Genomic DNA, 18,762 nt, shown 5'->3' on the forward strand with positions numbered 1-18,762 from the left:
AGGACTTTATTATAGAACAGTTTGGATGACCCTAGATATCCCAAAGGTTTATAATAAGCTCTTAGACTTTAGATTGCTCCAGTAACTGCGATTGATTATGTAGCGTTTCTCAGTTTAACAGATATGGATACTGTCACGAGTGTAGACCTGAAGTCCTGAACTCGAAGGTAGTTTGGCTTATCTGGATTGTCCCTATAGCGTCTATGAATGACCATGTAAATGTCAAGAGCTTCACGGATCCCAGTATCTTATGCAATGCTATTAGTTGTAGCGGAAATACATAAAATTATTTTTGTAGATTTGAAGGACTTTACTACAGGACAGTTTGGAACACCTAGAACATCCCAGAACATAAAACACCTTTTGATATTCTTGATGAAGGCTAAATGGATACAATTAAACGAAATCCACATCCATGTTTAGCTTTTAGAACAACTGGTATGACAATAATTTCGTTTCTACACATTTCATGGTGTTCAGGATGTTCTAGGTTATCAATGAAGTCCCAAATACAAATATCCCAATTTTTCCCTAATGGAGGACTCAATTTGCAACAACTTTGCCGAAAACAGTGTTCTGTTTTATCGAATGGGTGAATTTATACAGCCGTTTCTTAGGCCGTTTCTATGTTGGGGTCATATATGACCCCTCCGGCTCCAAAGGGTTAAGTCAAGACTGATATTAGATAACTTAGAAAATAATAAACAATAATGGGCTTTTGAGGAAATACGCGATCTTAAACGCGATCTTAAACGTTTAATTCTTTGATGAGTTGAGCTAATATTTTGACACGAGATTGCAAATATGCTGAATTTTGCATATACGAAATACAAATCGTGTCTGATCACATTCTTAGGCACTATAGGGCAACCAAAATGTATCAAAGTGATCGGACAACGGCAGTCTTTTGATTTACACGTGTGTTGCTGTTCGATCAGTTTTGCACTTACGCCCACACATGTGATCAGAAATGTTTTTATTTCTTATACGCAAAAATCTTCATCGTGATTTATCTGTAGTTTTGTGTTTTGCTAGAACTAGAGCTAGAAAGTTGAATTTACAAAAATGTAGTTCTGGATTTGCTATGTCGCTATGCTTGCTATTTGCAAGTATATTTTTTTTTATTTTGAAATTGACATTTTTTTTTGTTATTTATATGCATGTGTACATATTCTACCCAAATCATTTGCATTTATATTTAATTGAGAAATTACACAGATATTTGGAGGCAGCTTTCGACTGAGGTATCTGAACACCTGGGAGGATTTTCGGCGTGGCAGTCGCAATTGCAATCAAACGATCAGATATTCTCCTTCATCCGACGTTTCGATGAAGAAGATGTAATACACATCGAAACGTCGGATGAAGGAGAATATCTGATCGTTTGATTGCAATTGCGACTGCCACGCCGAAAATCCTCCCAGGTGTTTAGAAATTACACAGATATTAAGAAAAATAAATAAATAGTGATTCTGAAATTTATGAGAATCCGAAATTCGCGTATTTCTGCAAAAGCTATTCTAAGTCTAAAATTTGTCTATTATATTTAAAGTTCAAGTCTTCGGAAAAAATAATGCCTTAACTATGGTTATTTATTGATTTTATCAAAAGTTTTATAATCTCTGCATGGAATGGTCCATCCCTAGGTCCTTCCTAAATGCGTTGCTACTAGTTACCACGATACCCGTCATAGTTGTAGTTATTCAGATAAAAGCTCTTCATGAATCTACTGCCAACCAGCCCAGAATAAAAGATCCATGCTTAAACTACTTTGGAGTGTCACGAAGGCCTTACATTATTCCAAATATACAAAGTTTTGCGAAAATTTGAAATATTGTTCTTTTACTAAAATCCTAATATCTCAGCTTCTAGGCAAGATATTTTAAATCTTTTTTTAGAGAAATGACGCATACAAATAGTAATATCAGATCAAACTTTCAAAATTGAAAATAAAAAAATCGTGCGTGTATTTTGTTTTCTCAAATTTAGATGAAAAATTTTCAAAAATAGTATTTTTGTTAACATGAAAACGGTTCTGCCGTTAATATAAATACAATATTTCAAAAACTTATCCACTTCATGAATGCCTAGAGGTCCATAGAAAAATGCAAAAATATTGAAAAAATTCATAAGTTGAAAAAATATTACAAAAAAATGTTTTTTTTTGAGACTTTTTATGAAAATGGGCCTTTTTTTTTCAAAAATCGCCCTGGTGGACCCTCTAAATGATTTTTTAGAAAATCGAAATGTTCTACAAAAATGCTTCAATATGTATATCTTTCAATTAAGGGTTGAGCACCTTGACTTTTCGAACATCGATTTTTTTGGGACAGTCCAATAAACACCCTCAACATCTATCGATGCTTCTAAAATAAATGCAATTTCCTTAACAAGTCCATAGATTTTTCCAGGTCTACCACAGCTTCTTTAGAAAATGCGCTTTAATACCTTCGCTTTACCACATCTAGCACTCTAAAGCAGTTTGTTTTGTTTTGATAGTTTGTTGCTATTCTACACTCTTTGTCAACATGTATTAGATAACACTGTTATGGTTCACTCTAGTTCGAGATGTTTTCTAATTGCAAAAAAAAGAAGTCAAGTAGACCAATTCAAGAGCGTCCCCATCCAGATGTGAGAACCACCCCATCATAACACCGGCACACGCCGCGCCGGCTAGATCGAACGAGCCGCCACCGCTTCTGTTGGCTGGCTATTCACTCGTTATTATGGCTGGTGATCACTTACCACATTGCGTTCGCACATTTTTGTTGCTGTTATTGTCGCATGTGGGTATGGTACTAGGTACAAACAATAATTTGCCACTCCGGCAGCATTCGTCGTCGTCTTGGACGTCGTCGTCGTCGTCGTCGGTCGGTCGTCGGTTGGAACTCACCTCAGTCTCAGCAGCGACAGTCCATCGTCACAGCCGACTTGGCGTACCTTACTTTACACTGCATCGTGCATAGATACTTAGCTGCCTAGCTCTAGCTGCTCCATAGAGCAAAGCACCAGCAGCGTGGTTGTGTCTCTACAGCAGAACGGAGTCCATTACTTCGTGGTATATTAACGCTCGCTATCAGCCGGACAGAACTCAGTGTCTGCTAACGCTTCCTTCCCTGTGCAGCTCGATCTCCGGAGCTCTCTCGCTCTAGGTATAGAATCCTAAGAAGTCAAAGTGCGCGCGCGGATATTTACTTTCCGGGTGGCCCTACAAAATCTGCATTCCTAGATTGGACGCATTGTTGTGTGGACGTGTGTTTGATTGAATCTACCTACGGTTTAGCGAGAATTCTTCGTGGATCTTTGCGCATTTCTATATATTGGCCTCGGCCGCAGTGATAAGCGCAAACTATTGAGTGATTAATTTTTATCACTTATCGCCGCGTTCTTGGAAGGCTTTTTGTATTCCGGCGATAATAAAGCGTCTAATGACATCCGATTAGTGCATCTTGTGTGGGAATGATCGTTGTCTCTTCTTCTGTCGTTGTCGCCGCCGCCGTAGTTGTTGCAAGTGATTTGTCAATAAAAATTGGAAGATTAGCAGTGATTGTGTCGCCAACAGCAACAGTAGCAAATACCTTCGACCGATAAGTGACTCCGGAGTGGCAATTAGTGGTTGATAAGTGACCTTCATGAAACGACACTACTTCGTCCAGATGAATAACCAACAACGAATGAGTCCCGTGGGGGTTTCCGCGGTCAGTTCCGGGGCTCCCAGTCTGGAAGCGATTGGGTCCAAAGGAGGTGGGGGGACGGTCAATGGGGGGTACGACGGGACCGATGATGTGGACCAGAGCCCACCGGATTACGGGATTGTGAATATCTATCAACGGTCCAACGGGGATCTGAGTAGTCTCGGTGGAAAGAGTAAGAACATGTACGAAGGAAGCCACGAAAAGAGTGAAAGTGATAAAGGGGGAAGCGGCGCGGACGAGGATAGCGACATCATTACGGAGTACATTGGACACTACGGACTGTGGCAGTTCTATTGGACCTTCCTGCTGTGTTTGTTCCAGATTCCGACGACCTTCCATATTTTTTGTCTTGTCTTCCAGGTAAGTTTCAGCAGGACTGTTTTGGAAGGCTCCGTATAACTAACGTTTGGAATTTTCATCGCTTGATTAATTTAACGCAAACTTATGGGGATTTGTCAGGTGTAGAGTAGGCAGTCTATAGATTGTTTTTTTTCACATTTGGGCCGTTATAAATATTTATTTAACTTTTTTCCCAGCACTGGCTACTCGACGGAGGAGTTATTTATCTGAGGAGGTGCAAAAAGTTGATTTTTTCAGAACGAGTCGTACATTGCCGAGTTGGATAAACACTAAGAGTGCTGAAAAAATTGAGTTTTGCAACGAGTTCCATACTAGTTATTTATGTGACGAGTTGCAAAAAGTTGATATTTTCAGCACGAGTCGTACATTTATCCAACGAGGCTTGCCGAGTTGGATAAATACGAAGAGTGCAGAAAAATCGAATTTTGCAACGAGTGGCATACACAAATTTATGCAATGATTTTTTCATTATACAACTCATTTGAGTTGCATAATGTTCATAATGCAACTCAAATGAGTTGCATTATGAACATTATGCAACTATTTTTCAATATGCAACTCATTTCAGTTGCATAATGAACCAGTTCGGAAAAATTGACCATTATGATACCGAAATGAGATCAATAAAATAGAAATTATGATACTGAATAATATTTTATGCAATTCTCTATTATAATTTCTATTTTATATAACTCATTGATATCATATTGGCCATTTTTTCCGAACTGATTCATTATGCAACAGAAATGAGTTGCATAATGAAAAATAGTTGCATAATGTTCATAATGCAACTCATTTTGGTTGAATTATGAAAATAATGCAACTCAAATGAGTTGCATTATGAAAATAATGCAACTCAAATGAGTTGCATTATGAAAATAATGCAACTCAAATGAGTTGCATTATGAAAAAAATCATTGCATAATTTTTTTTTATCGCCCCCTCATAATGAAAAATCCTGCCAAAAATTCTTGAGGAAGCGAGGAGAAAAAAGACAAAATGTAATTTGTATCGGTCTTATTATATTAAAAATTAGTTCAAACAACATTTTGAAATTTTACTCAGGTTTTCTATATGTTCACACAATAGATATCTTTACTTCAAATGTCATCAAATTTCCTAGAAACGTTACATTTCTCTCTCCAGAATATATTAAAATTAAATAAAACCCTTAATATTCCCGGAAGATCTTGAATATGGAAAAACTAGGGGTGGGTAATGTCTGAGACATAACCGCATTGTTGACGTAGGACAAAGGCTGGAATGAGGTTCCGACTTTTATATATTGAAATGGGCCCTTTAATTTGAAGTCTTAAATCAGCTGATTTTTCGTGTCATTGTTGTCCGACCTTCGTAAATAAATGCATAACGAATTTATCACATAACGTCGGTTTCCTGCAATAGGGGCACAACTCAAAATATGTCATTTTTGAGATTTTGATGGCAAATGATGAAAAACTATGTAAAATTTCATCTCACAAAGACCCGTTCCAAAATTCGATGAGAAACGCGAGATTTGGGCATTTTCACCAATTTTCCGCAGTAAGGGCACAACTCAAAATCAGTCAATTTTTTCAATAGTCGTTGAAAAATAGTTGTCAAAAATTCATGAAACAGATAGTCCTTCAGCCCCTTTCAATGATACAACAATCAAAATTTGTTTACTTTTGTCAAATGATGAGAGAAATAAGTGAATTTGCAGGAGGTGCTTCATGATTGCCAATTTTCAAACGCTTATTCTGAAAATTCACATTTTTTGAGTTGTGCCCCTATTGCAGGAAACCGACGATAAAAGGCCTACACAATGTATGCTGGCAAAATTCAAATCGGCGGAGTGATGTGTTGATTAAAGTTGTTACCTATGTGATCCATTTCACTGAACGCATTCATGAGATGTTAATTAGTTAAACCTTCCGTAACTCGCGCGGTTGGCCATCACTTGAGGGTTGAGTATTATTTTATTTTGAAGATAAATGTTCAACCGTAGTTTGAAAGAATTTTCGTCGAAAGGAAAGAATGATTATAATATTGAAAGGCGTTAAGCCATAGCTTCCCAAACATCATATTGCGATCGCAACAATCATTAAAATAACTAAAATTGCCGCTATGAAATTAACAGATGGAGCCACCGTAGCCATGTGTATTTGACACAACTCAATTGCTAGATTCAACAATACGTTGTATAGTTACGCGAACAACAATTAGAGGCCGGCTATGCTGTTGCTAAGTTTTCAGTCTGTCGCTTTTAATTATCCGATTCATAACTCTGGAGGAATAATTTTCACTGGTCCTGAAAAGAACCTTTTAAATAACAAGAGATTTCGGCAAGACAATTGAAAATTATCCGCACTGAATGCTGGAAGCCATCGAAAACTGCCATCGCTTACTGCCGTGGATGAGATTCCTGGTTCTTCTTCTTCTTCTTCTTGGCGTAACGTCCTCACTGGGACAAAGCCTGCTTCTCAGCTTAGTGTTCTATGAGCACTTCCAAAGTAATTAACTGAGAGCTTCCTCTGCCAATGACCATTTTGCATGTGCATATCGTATGGCAGGCACGAAGATACTCTATGCCCAAGGAAGTCAAGGAAATTTCCTTTACAAAAAGATCCTGGACCGACCGGGAATCGAACCCGTTACCCTCAGCATGGTCATGCTGAATACCCGTGTGTTTACCGCCTCGGCTATATGGGCCCTGTTCCATATAGCCTGAGATTCCTGGTTCCAGATTCTAGAGATTCCTGGTTCTATCAGCTAAATAGCCGAGAGTCATCGCAGGATTGGTGCGCAGCTGCGGAGGTGACATCCATTCCCTTTGACTGATTCAACGAAAATGACGGAAGAAAACAGAGGTCACTGCTTTTATTCCCCTTGATTAGTAGATTAGGCTCCTCCCATTTGGCTGGCTTTCCAGTTTATTTCGTTTGCATGACCCGCCCCGAATGCTCCAGACGCATCAAGCAACTAACCAACCGAGAAATGAGCAAACCACCAGCGGGTAACCAAACGATCAACTTTTAAGCGCAAACCGACATTCGGTTCTTCAGATTTGTGCTCTAGAAAATTCTAGGTGTGGCTTCGTCATATATTCACCTTCGAACATTTTCGAAAAATGTTTAAACTTAATTTTAATTAAACAATGTTTCACGCAAAATAGTTCGGATAGAATAATGCGTTGTTAAATTCCGGGTGGAACCATTAGGCCATTAGTGACCGGTTTCATCATTATTGCTGGGCCACCAAGTATTCAATCTTTCACTTCTCAATTGCACCACACTTTTCTCGTTCGATGGAATGAAATTAGCAGATTCACAAACTCTTAAGGAATAATTAACGGTGGTCCTGAACAAGACCGTTTGATTAATTGACGATTTTAGGAACGAAATGGCATGAATTCACCATGTCACGCAATGCGTGTTGGTTTTCTCCGTGCTGAATGATAAACGCCACCGAAAACTGGACCGCCGTGGATTACAATAATGACCAGTTTCACTATTGCTGGCAACGATGCTCTGTCTTTTGCTTTTTGGTTGCACTACATCTCGATCGATGTTGGAAATTATCCAATTAACTCTTGAGGAATCATTTTCGATGGTCCTGAAAAGGACCGGTTTGAATAATGGACGATTTTGATGCATTCACCATGCCATGCAATGCATGTTGGTTTTCGCTGCGGAGTGCGGAGAATGCTGGACGCCGTCGAAAATTGGCCCACCGCCGCTGCCATGGATGCGATTCCAAGTGCTATCATCAGCACGATATCCGAGAGTAGTCGCTGGGTTGTTGTGCTGCTGCCTTGCTGGAGGTGACATCCACCTCCAACCTCCTTGACTGATCCAACGAAAATGACGAAAGAAAACAGAGAACACTGCTTTTATACCCCTAGATTGGCAGATGAAGCTCCTCCCATTCGGCTGGCTTTTCAGTTAATTTCGTTTGCATGACCCGCCCCTTATGCTCCAGATGCATCAAACGATAAATCAACCGAGAAATGAGAAAATTTCCATTGAACGGATAATGTAACCAAAATATTAGATGATTTAGGGTCTGGGACCATTTGGGCAGGAGCACCTATTTTGGGCACTTGCTGCTGTAACTCAGTCAATTTTGAACCGATTGGCTTGATTTTTGAGACACGATCAGCTAGGCACAGTAACTAGTCATGTTTCAAAATTCAAGTCAATCGGTTTGAAATTGACTGAGTTATAGCAGCAAGTGCCCAAAATAGGTGCTCCTGCCCAAATGGTCCCAAACCCTAGATCATTTTAATTTGGAAAATGTTAGAATTGAAACATTTTTCACGCAAAATGGTCCGGATATGATAATGCGTTGCCAAAGTCCGGGTGGAACAATTAGACGTCATAATTGTTGCTGGCTGAGTCACCAAGCATTCAAAATCATTCACTTTTCGGTTGTACTACACTTTTCCCGTTCGTTGGAATGGAATTATCCGATTCACAGCTCTTGAAAAATCATTTTCGATGGTCCTTAAATTAGGAGGAAAATTAAATGAATTCACTATGCCACTATGCGTGTTTGTTTTCTCCGCACTAAATGCTGAACGCCACCGAAAACTGGCCCGCCGCTTGCTGCCGTGCATGCGATTAATGACCGGCTTTGCTTTTGCTGAGAAACGCCGCTCTGTCCTTGCTTTGCACTAGGTTCACCTTTCTCGATCGAGGGTGGAAATTCATCCAATTAACTCTTGAGAAATCTTTTTCGATAGTCCTGAAAAGAACCGTTTGAATAATGGACGATTTTGATGAATTTACAATGCCACGCAATTCGTGTTGATTTTCTCCGCGCTCAACGCTAGACGCAGTCGAAAACTGGCCCGCCGCTTGCTGTTGTGAATGAGATTCCTGGTGCTATCAGTACGATAGCCAAGTGTCGTCGCTGAGTCGATGTGCCGCTGCCCAGCTCGAGGTGTCACCTCGACGGTGGTCGAAATGGAACTGACGATCAGCTCTCGCATGATCGCATTCCTTCCTGCATCGTAGTTGCCCCCACGATGCGCACCAATCAGAGAGCGTTGGTATACTGAACGAGAAAATTTGTCCGCTACCCATATTTATAGATTTCAGCGATTTCAATGTCTAACTTTAAAACAACTTTTCAACTATTTATCAATGATTTTCAGGTTCACCGAATATTACAAATTGAACGCGGGAGTTTCATCTCTCGGATAACGGGATTTGTTTATCATTTCGTTCAGTGGGAAAGGTACTGTGAGCGTTTAAAATCTTTCACTCAAACGTAACGCTCTTGGTTTCATAAATTTTGAAATGACACCGGGTATAGAAAACAGAGACGTAGTCCTACGTCAAAACTGTCCTACTTTTTTTTCTAGGTTCATCTAGATATCGACGACATATCGGTGTATAACCATCTAATACCAAACCCCACCCATGATCCCACCTTAAAACGTGGTATAGTTGGAGCTTTTTTGTATTTTTTAGGATAGGAGTCTTTTGTTCCGACTTTTCGAACACTTTAAGCAGAATACCCGGCTTTCGGAAAAAGCGTTGATTATTCTAAATCATTGCCTACGTTTCGATCCTACGGTTGGGATCTTCATCAGGGCCTGTTTATTGTGTAAAAGAGGGGGGGGGGGGGTGATCTTAATTTTTATAGTTCGTTTTTGATCAGTTTAATTACTCACTCGATATGAATCAACTTGTGAAGTTCGTATTGATCACACGGTGGATTGTCGTCGTTTGCATTGGGTTCGTCGGGCACCGCATTTGTAACACTGTGGTTAGGAAATTATTGATTAAAAGAGATTTGAAAAGCAAATTTCGATCATACTTAGACCAACCAGCACCCTGGTTGAGATGGTGGGTGGGTGGTACGTTTAACCGTTCGAGTCGCAACACTTGGCACTTTGGAAACACTTCTGTTCTTGTTCGCCAGATTGGGATTACTGTGGGGTGTTTATAGTTGGTGGTGTTTGGTTGGTTGGATTTGTTTGTGTTAGTGGGGTGGTTAGAATTCTTGTATTTTGTCGATTTTGGTTAGTAGTTGACGACGCATTTCTCTCTCCTCTCTGGTTTTTGATCGTTGCGAGCAGATTTGCGTACGCACAGCTTAAATTATCGGTGTCTGTCCGATGGTTGACCGTGTTGGAAGTCGTCGCAATATGGCACATTTCCAATGATTTAGAATAATCAACGCTTGTTCTGTGAATGAAAGCTGAAAAACATGCCAAGTTTTTTTTGTTTAGAGAGACTTTACCCTGAAGAGGCATTCGTCTTTAGTAACCCTTGTAAGATGTTGGGGTCAACATGACCCAGACAGGCTCGCCGAACGTGCACTACGTCATAATGGTGCTCCTAAGCTTAACATCTTAGGAGGGTTAAAATAAATTGTACCGGTTTTATTGTATTTATTTTTTTCGAAAATATCACGCTATGATAATCGATAGGAATATTGCTTAGCATAGGTATTTTCGCATTAAACAGTATCTGGAGGCACGGACCCGGTTTAAGGTGGTGCTTCGAATCCAGTTTGACTTTCTATTCTGTAGAGTTGTTACTTGTTCTGTAGCTTAGTTGGTTAAAGCGCCGGACTAGCGATAACGGAGTCGTGGGTTCGAATCCCACCAAAACAAGTGGTAATTTTTTCACAAATTAATCTCTCAATTTGCCAATTAAACGTACTTTGCCTGAAAATACTTCAAGTTTTTACGTCCACGTCCTAATACTTCCCAAATATTTACCCAAACAAATGGATTGCTGTACAAAGCTTAACTTTTTACTGAACACTTTTCAAATTTGGTTTGAAAAAATGTTTGGTCAGTTTTAAAACTCGCTCTGAATCGAGTCTGGTCTGTATTTGGTTTATATTGACAAAACTGCTAGGGTTTTGTATTACCGTCGATGGGGGTGACAATGGGTCTGGGGGGTGAGATTGGGTCAAAACGGAGAAACAAAAAATTTGAAATACCTCAATATCTATCGCTAATTTATATTGAAAACTTTATATTATTTAAAATGGGAGATGTTTTTACACGTCGTGATGCAGAATAAGATGTTTTGCAATAATCGTTTTTGTTAAATCTGTGGCTAAACTTATATGATGAAACTACTAGTAAATCACTCTGGAAAAATTTCTCCTTCGTAATGTTTAACACAAGTACCTAACCATAAATTTTCTTATAAGTGGTTAGCTGTAGGTATTATCTGGTTGATGTAATGAAAAAAGCGGGCTGTTATTGCTCTTTTTATTCAAAAACTTAATATTTTCGACCCTATGTCTAAATATTAACCTTCGTCGTGCATTAGGGTCATTATGACCCAAAACGCGATTTCAAGCATTAATATCTCTTTTGTTAGTTTACTTATCGTAATGAAACTTCTTGACTTTTAATATTTTGCAGAAACAAGTCTTTTGAAAAAAAAAAATTTTCTTAAGGTGAAACCAAAATGGCGCCACAAAAAAAGTTACGAATAATGCATTGGGGTCATTATGACCCAGAAAATCAAACTCTTATATAATGATGATTTTTTCACCAATTCAAATGACCAAAGTCTTATTTGATAGATAATTACGTCAAGAATGTGTTGATATGTTGAAATAGTGGTTCCGGGATCATTGGCCACAGTGAATCTGTTACACAGGGCACCATGTCGGACATGTGGGGTAGCACTACATTTTGCCAGTAGTTGTGGAATATCTCGCATTCTGGACCACTTAGAAGGATACTGTCTTCGGCAAAGTTGCTCAGAATACTAAGAGCTTTCACATAGGAAACAATTTAGTTCGAGAATCACTCACTGCGTGGCGCTAGTGTTCCTATAAGCTTCCAGTTCAATCTGAAATTCGTATATCTCGCGTTCTGGACCACCTAGAAGGATACTGTCTTCGGCAAAGTTGCTCAGAAGCAGGGTCGTGCAATTTCGAAAGGAAAACATGACGTACGACGACTGTAGCAAATCGTTTCCCATGCGAACGGACTACTGTGATGCTTCATCTCTCACCCAGCAACACACTCGTTCGTTGCTGCTACAGAAACAAGTGTGTATGAAACATGGAATGATACACTAGGATTTTCGTTTCATTTATGAGTCATTGAAATACTTCAACATGCTAAAAACACTATTTAAACCACATTTTTAAAAAGTGGTGCACGCCAATAGAATGATAATTATGTTTTATGAAAGAGGATAACAAATTCGACCACTTAAATCCAATTAACGGGCGCCCGTAACCATTGAGAGACTAGCGCGCACCAGTGAGACACTAATGCTCTGACGGGTGTAGCACAAGCAATGCGACCGGGTGGGAGACTACCGAGTGCTACGATGAGTGGAAAAGTTTTTTTTAACGACCGAGTCATTAGAAAAATGTATGACACACTTGAAGTGACTCATTCAAATGTTGCATGAAAGTGTATCATTGAAACGAAATTGTACGCCCCTGCTCAGAAGAGTAAGAGCTTTCACATAGGAAACAATTTAGTTCGAAAATCACTCACTGCGTGGCGCTAGTGTTCCTATGAGCTTCCAGTTCAGTATGAACGTCGTATATCTCGCGTTCTGGACCATCTAGAAGGATACTGTCTTCGGCAAAGTTGCTCAGAAGACTAAAAGCTTTCACATAGGAAACAATTTAGTTCGAGAATCACTCACTGCGTGGCGCTAGTGTTCCTATAAGCTTCCAGTTCAGTCTGAAATTCGTATATCTCGCGTTCTGGACCACCTAGAAGGATACTGTCTTCGGCAAAGTTGCTCAGAAGAGTAAGAGCTTTCGCATAGGAAACAATTTAGTTCGAGAATCACTCATTGCGTGGCGCTAGTGTTCCTATAAGCTTCCAGTTCAGTCTGCATGTCGTATATCTCGCGTTCTAGACCACCTAGAAGGATACTGTCTTTGGCAAAGTTGCTCAGAAGACTAAGAGCTTTCACATAGGAAACAATTTAGTTCGAGAATCACTCACTGCGTTGCGCTATTGTTCCTATGAGCTTCCAGTTCAGTATGAACGTCGTATATCTCGCGTTCTAGACCATCTAGAAGGATACTGTCTTCGGCAAAGTTGCTCAGAAGACTAAGAGCATTCACATAGATAACAATTTAATTCGAGAATCACTCACTGCGTGGCGCTACTGTTTCTATAAGCTTCCAGTTCAGTCTGAACGTCGTATATCTCGCGTTCTGGACCACCTAAAAGGATACTGTCTTCGGCAAAGTTCCTCAGAAGACTAAGAGCTTTCACATAGGAAACAATTTAGTTCGAAAATCACTCACTGCATGGCGCTAGTGTTCCTATGAGCTTCCATTTCAGTCTGAATGTCGTATATCTCGCGTTCTGGACCACCTAGAAGGATACTGTCTCTGGCAAAGTTGCTCAGAAGTCTAAGAGCTTTCATATAGTAAACAATTTAGTTCGAGAATCACTCACTGCGTGGACCTAGTATTCTTAGGTGTTTCCAGTTCAGTCTGAACGTCTTATATCTCGTGTTCTGGACCACTTAGAAGGATACTGTCTCTGGCAAAGTTGCTCAGAAGACTAAAATCTTTCGCATGAAAAACAATTTAGTTCGAGAATCACTCACTGCGTGGCGCTAGTGTTTCAGGAACTTTCAGTTCAATCTGAACGTCGTATATCTCGTGTTCTGAACCACTTAGAAGGATTATGCCATTCGGCAAAGTTGCTCAGAACACTAAAAGCTTTCGCAAAGAAAACAATTTAGTTCGAGAATCATTCACCGCATGGCGTTAGTGTTCCTATGAGCTTTCAGTTCAGTCTTAACTTCGTATATCTCGTGTTCTGGACCACTTAGAAGGATACTGTCTTCGGCAAAGTTGCTCAGAAGACTAAAATCTTTCGCATGGAAAACAATTTAGTTCGAAAATCACTCACTGCGTGACGCTAGTGTTCTTAGGAGCTTTCAGTTCAATCTGAACGTCGTATATCTCGTTTTCTGAACCACTTAAAAGGATACTTTCTTCGGCAAAGTTGCTCAGGACAATACAATCTTTCGCATAGAACACAATTTAGTTCGAGAATCACTCACTGCATGGTGCTATTGTTCCTATGAGCTTCCTGTTCTGTCTGAACGTCGTATATCTCGCGTTCTGGACCATCTGGAAAGACACTGTCTTCGGCAAAGTTACTCAGAAGACTAAGAGCTTTCACATAGGAAACAATTTAGTTCGAGAATCACTCACTGCGTGGCGCTAGTGTTCCTATAAGCTGCCAGTTCAGTCTGAACGTCGTATATCTCGTGATCTGGACCACTTAGAAGCAAGGATGGGAAAAAATCATTAATTTATTGCGTATTCCTCACTCATATCCACGCACAATCCGATGCGAGTGTGCTTCTCCCCCAACCAAGCAAAATCTTCCCACTTTCATTGCCCATTCTTTCTAATCGCCGAACACCGGGCGACGCAAGCAACGGCGGCCGAATGAATCGCTACCGAATCTGAGTGCCGAAGGCGAACGAACCAATATTGAACGAATGTTTGCGTTCTGAGTCGGGTGCGAGAGCATTCGTTTTGGAACGTTCATTTAGCGTTCAGTGGAAGCATTCAGTACTGGGAATTGAATCAGTGAGTGCGTTTTGATTCAATCAGCTGAATGCCACTCGGTAGTTGAGAGAGCGAACGTTCTTTTCGTATACACCGATGCAAGCTGATTCATTTCGCTCTCTATTTGTTTCTCTTCTGAATCGCTTCGTTGGCGTCGGTAGCGAGCCGTTCGTGCTGCGTTCGTTCTTAGTGCGCCGTGCTCTCACTCAGTATTGGGTTGTTGGCGCTCTTTTTGATAGTTTACATCGCCGGCATTCGGGTGAGCGAATGAGTTTTCCCATGCTTGCTTAGAAGGATACTGTCTTCGGCAAAGTAACTCAGAGGACTAAAAGCTTTTACATAGAAAACAATTTAGTTCGAGAATCACTCACTGCGTGGCGCTAGTGTTCTTAGGTGCTTCCAGTTCAGTCTGAACGTCGTATATCTCGTGTTCTGGACCACCTAGAAGGATACTGTCTTCGGCAAAGTTGATCAGAAGACTAAGAGCTTTCACATAGTAAACAATTTAGTGCGAGAATCACTCACTGCGTGGCGCTATTGTTCTTCGGAATTTCCAATTCAGTCTACATGCCGTATATCTCGTGATCTGGACCACTTAGACGGATACTGTCTTCGGCAAAGTTGCTCAGAAGACTAAGAGCTTTTACATAGGAAAAAATAGTTCAAAAATTACTCACTGCGTGGTGCTGATGTTCTTAGGAGCTTCTAGTTCAGTCTGAACGTCGTATATCTCGCGCTCTCTACCACTTCGAAGGATACTGTCTTCGACCAAGTTACTCAGAAAACTAAGAGTTTTCATGATGTGATGCTACACACCAAGACGCTTTCAGCCAATTTTGATGAGCTGAAAGATTAAGCTTTTTCGCTGAACTTTCAGCAAAATTTGCTGAGTTACAGCAAAACGTTGATGGTGATCAGTAGATTTGACTGAACAAATCAGCAAACCTTGCTGAATTTTCACAAATATTTTGCTAAAACATTTAACTCGGCAAATTTTAGTTAAAAATTTTTGGGGTATATTGTTCTTAGTAGCTGAAAGCTTGATATAATCGTTGTGTATCCGTGTTACTATGTTTGTAAAACCTTCCAAGAAGAAAAAAAGCTTTTACATTGAAAGTTTATTTCAAAATTTTCTTACAACGTGGTACTTGTGTTCTTTGGAGCTGTCAGTTTAATCTCGGGTCAAACAGTTTATTCGGATTTTTTTTTCAGTTACGACTTTGGATATCTGTGCAGCAATTCCTGAGGTCAGATTTGAGCTGCATGAAATTCTCCGGGTCCGAGGAAAACAACAGAAACCCGTTAGAGAAGTGTTGGCAGGACTTGATTTGGAATACATGACCCTGATTTACCAGCTTTTGTAACGTGTTGTTGTCAGAGTTTGATGTATTATGTACCTTGTTTTCGTTGTCCGCCTTTTGGTTTTGTTGTTCGCCCCTGTCTGTCGTCGCCCGCCTTCCGTTTGTCCCTTCTTGTCGTTGTCTTCCGATAAAGTCCTTTCTTTTTGGTTCCGTTACAGATATGGACAATTTGTCCCATCAATGTTTTTAGAATAAGTAAGCAAAAAATTTTGTTTTAAACCCATAAATCCATCCTTCCCAATTTTGTTTTTTTTTTTATTTTATTTTCAATCCTTAACCTTCCAAATATACGAATAGATAAAAAAAATTCTTTGGTGAAAGTTTTCAAAATTTTTTAGAAACTTATGTAACATATGCTTCGGCAATGGCTTTGTGGACTTTTTCAAAAAATTTCTTCTACGGAAATTTCTTTGGGAATCCCGTCTGAAAGTTCTTTTTGTTTTTTTTTACAATTCAATTGGAAAACCCTATGCTTATTACTTTGGGAATATTTGTAACATTCTTTTGGAAACATATGCGCCAATTCTTACTGATTTGGTATTTCTTTTGCAAATCGTTTTGGCGAATTCCGTAAAAGTAACCCTGCGAAAATATTTCGAATTTCCTTTCGGCGGAATTTCTTCAGCAAATCCTTTGAAAATCCTTTAGCAATATTTAGTGGATTTGATCCAAAACTTCATATAAGTTTTTTTGGGTTTTCTATTTCGGCAATTCTTTGAAATTTTGTTCGATAAATCTTTAGGAAATTTTTCAGCAGTAATATTGGAAATTGATTGAAGTTATTATATTTGAAAATACCTAAAGCATAACTGTGGGGTTCGTGATTGTACTGTTAGTAACGCCAGCCTTCTAGGCGTATTGTAAGCCACGAATTGTGGGTTCGATTCCCATCCCGGCCTGGAGGAAATTTTCGCCAAATGGAAAATTCTTCATTGAGCCACTGGATATCTTACATTCTTACATGTAATCCGTTGTCTAGTGTAAGTTATATACAGTCTGTGGTCTTTGGCTGAAGAAGGTGTGCAAATTTATCAGGCAACTCTTACGGGATTTCTTTATCAATTTCTTTGGAAGTTTTCTTTTATCTCTTTATTCGGGAATTATCTGCCGTAGGCAGGTTCATACCGGCTTTCTTTGAAAGTTTTATCTGCAATCCCTTTGGAAATTTAGCTGACAATTACTTTTGTTATTCTTTCGACAGCTCTTTGCAAAATTGAATTTTTAAAAATTTCTTCAGTATTCTTTCAGCATTGGAAACTCCTTTAGAAAATCCTTACAGAATTTCGTTTGTTATTACTGTGGAAATTCAATTAGATACTCCTCACAAAATGAAAAAACACAATGGCATGGCCGGAGAAAAGCTCATCGGAATTACCTTAAGAATTTCTAAAAATCAAGGTATTTTCAAGAAGACCATTAAAAATTAAAATTCAGAATATTTCAAGAAGCAATTTCCAAATACGTTTGAATGTTGAAATAGCTGAAGGCACCCTCAAGAAATTACCGAATGACTTTCCAAAGGAATTGCTACTGAAATTTCACAAGGGAATCCTGAAGTAGATTCTGTCTTGAACTAAATTGTTTTCCATGCGGAAGCTCTTAGTCTTTCGATCATTTTTTCTCAAGACAGTATCCTTCCAAGTGGTTCAGATCGCGAGATAAACGACGTTCAGACTAAACTAGAATCTCCCAAGAGCACTAGCGCCACATAGCGAGTGATTCTCGAACTAAATTGTATTCTATGTGAAAGCTCTCAATCTTCTGAGTAACTTTTCCCAAGTTACTTTTCTAAGTGGTCCAGATCGCAAAATATACGACGTTCAGACTAAACTGGAAGCAACCAAGAGCTTATAGGAACACTTGCGCCACGCAGCGAGTGATTCTCGAACTAAATTGTTTACTATGTGAAAGCTCTTAGACTTCTGAGCAACTTTGCCGAAGACAGTATCCTTCTAGGTGGTCCAGAACGCGAGATATACGACGTTCAGACTGAAATGGAAGCTCATAGGAACACTAGCGCCATGCAGTGAGTGATTTTCGAACTAAATTGTTTCCTATGTGAAAGCTCTTAGTCTTCTGAGGAAGTTTGCCGAAGACAGTATATTTCCAGGTGTTCTAGAACGCGACATATACGACGTTCAGACTGAACTGGAAGCTTATAGGAACACTAGCGCCACGCAGTGAGTGATTCTCGAACTAAATTGCTTCCTATGTGAATGCTCGTAGTCATCTGAGCAACTTTGCCGAAGACAGTATACTTCTAGGTGGTCTAGAACGCGAAATATACGACATTCAGACTGAACTGGAAGCTTATAGGAACACTAGCGCCACGCAGTGAGTGATTCTCGAACTAAATTGTTATCTATGAGAAAGCTCTTAGTCTTCTGAGCAACTTTGCCAGAGACAGTATCCTTCTAGGTGGTCCAGAACGCGAGATATACGACGTTCAGGCTGAAATGGAAGCTCATAGGAACACTAGCGCCATGCAGTGAGTGATTTTCGAACTAAATTGTTTCCTATGTGAAAGCTCTTAGTCTTCTGAGGAACTTTGCCGAAGACAGTATCCTTCTAGGTGGTCCAGAACGCGAGATATACGACGTTCAGACTGAACTGGAAGCTTATAGGAACACTAGCGCCACGCAGTGAGTGATTTTCGAACTAAATTGGTATCTATGTGAAAGCTCTAAGTCTTCTGAGCAACTTTGCCGAAGACAGTATCCTTCTAGGTGGTCTAGAACGCGAGATATACGACATTCAGACTGAACTGGAAGCTTATAGGAACACTAGCGCCACGCAGTGAGTGATTCTCGAACTAA

At 39.7% G+C, this 18,762-nt stretch overlaps 1 protein-coding gene across 1 annotated transcript in view; it reads left to right on the forward strand.

Annotated features, from left to right (window-relative positions):
- The first annotated feature begins 3,028 nt into the window (after nucleotides 1-3,028).
- LOC109430479 (organic cation transporter protein) overlaps nucleotides 3,029-18,762 on the forward strand; it is a 177,338-nt gene continuing 161,604 nt past the window's right edge. The window contains exon 1 of the mRNA XM_062860730.1: nucleotides 3,029-4,055. Coding sequence (XP_062716714.1) covers nucleotides 3,633-4,055 — 423 coding nt within the window. The 5' untranslated portion in view covers nucleotides 3,029-3,632. The remainder of the gene's footprint in view (nucleotides 4,056-18,762) is intronic.

This window comes from Aedes albopictus, chromosome 3 (genome assembly GCF_035046485.1).
Source record: "Aedes albopictus strain Foshan chromosome 3, AalbF5, whole genome shotgun sequence".
NCBI classification, from domain to species: Eukaryota; Metazoa; Arthropoda; class Insecta; order Diptera; family Culicidae; genus Aedes; species Aedes albopictus.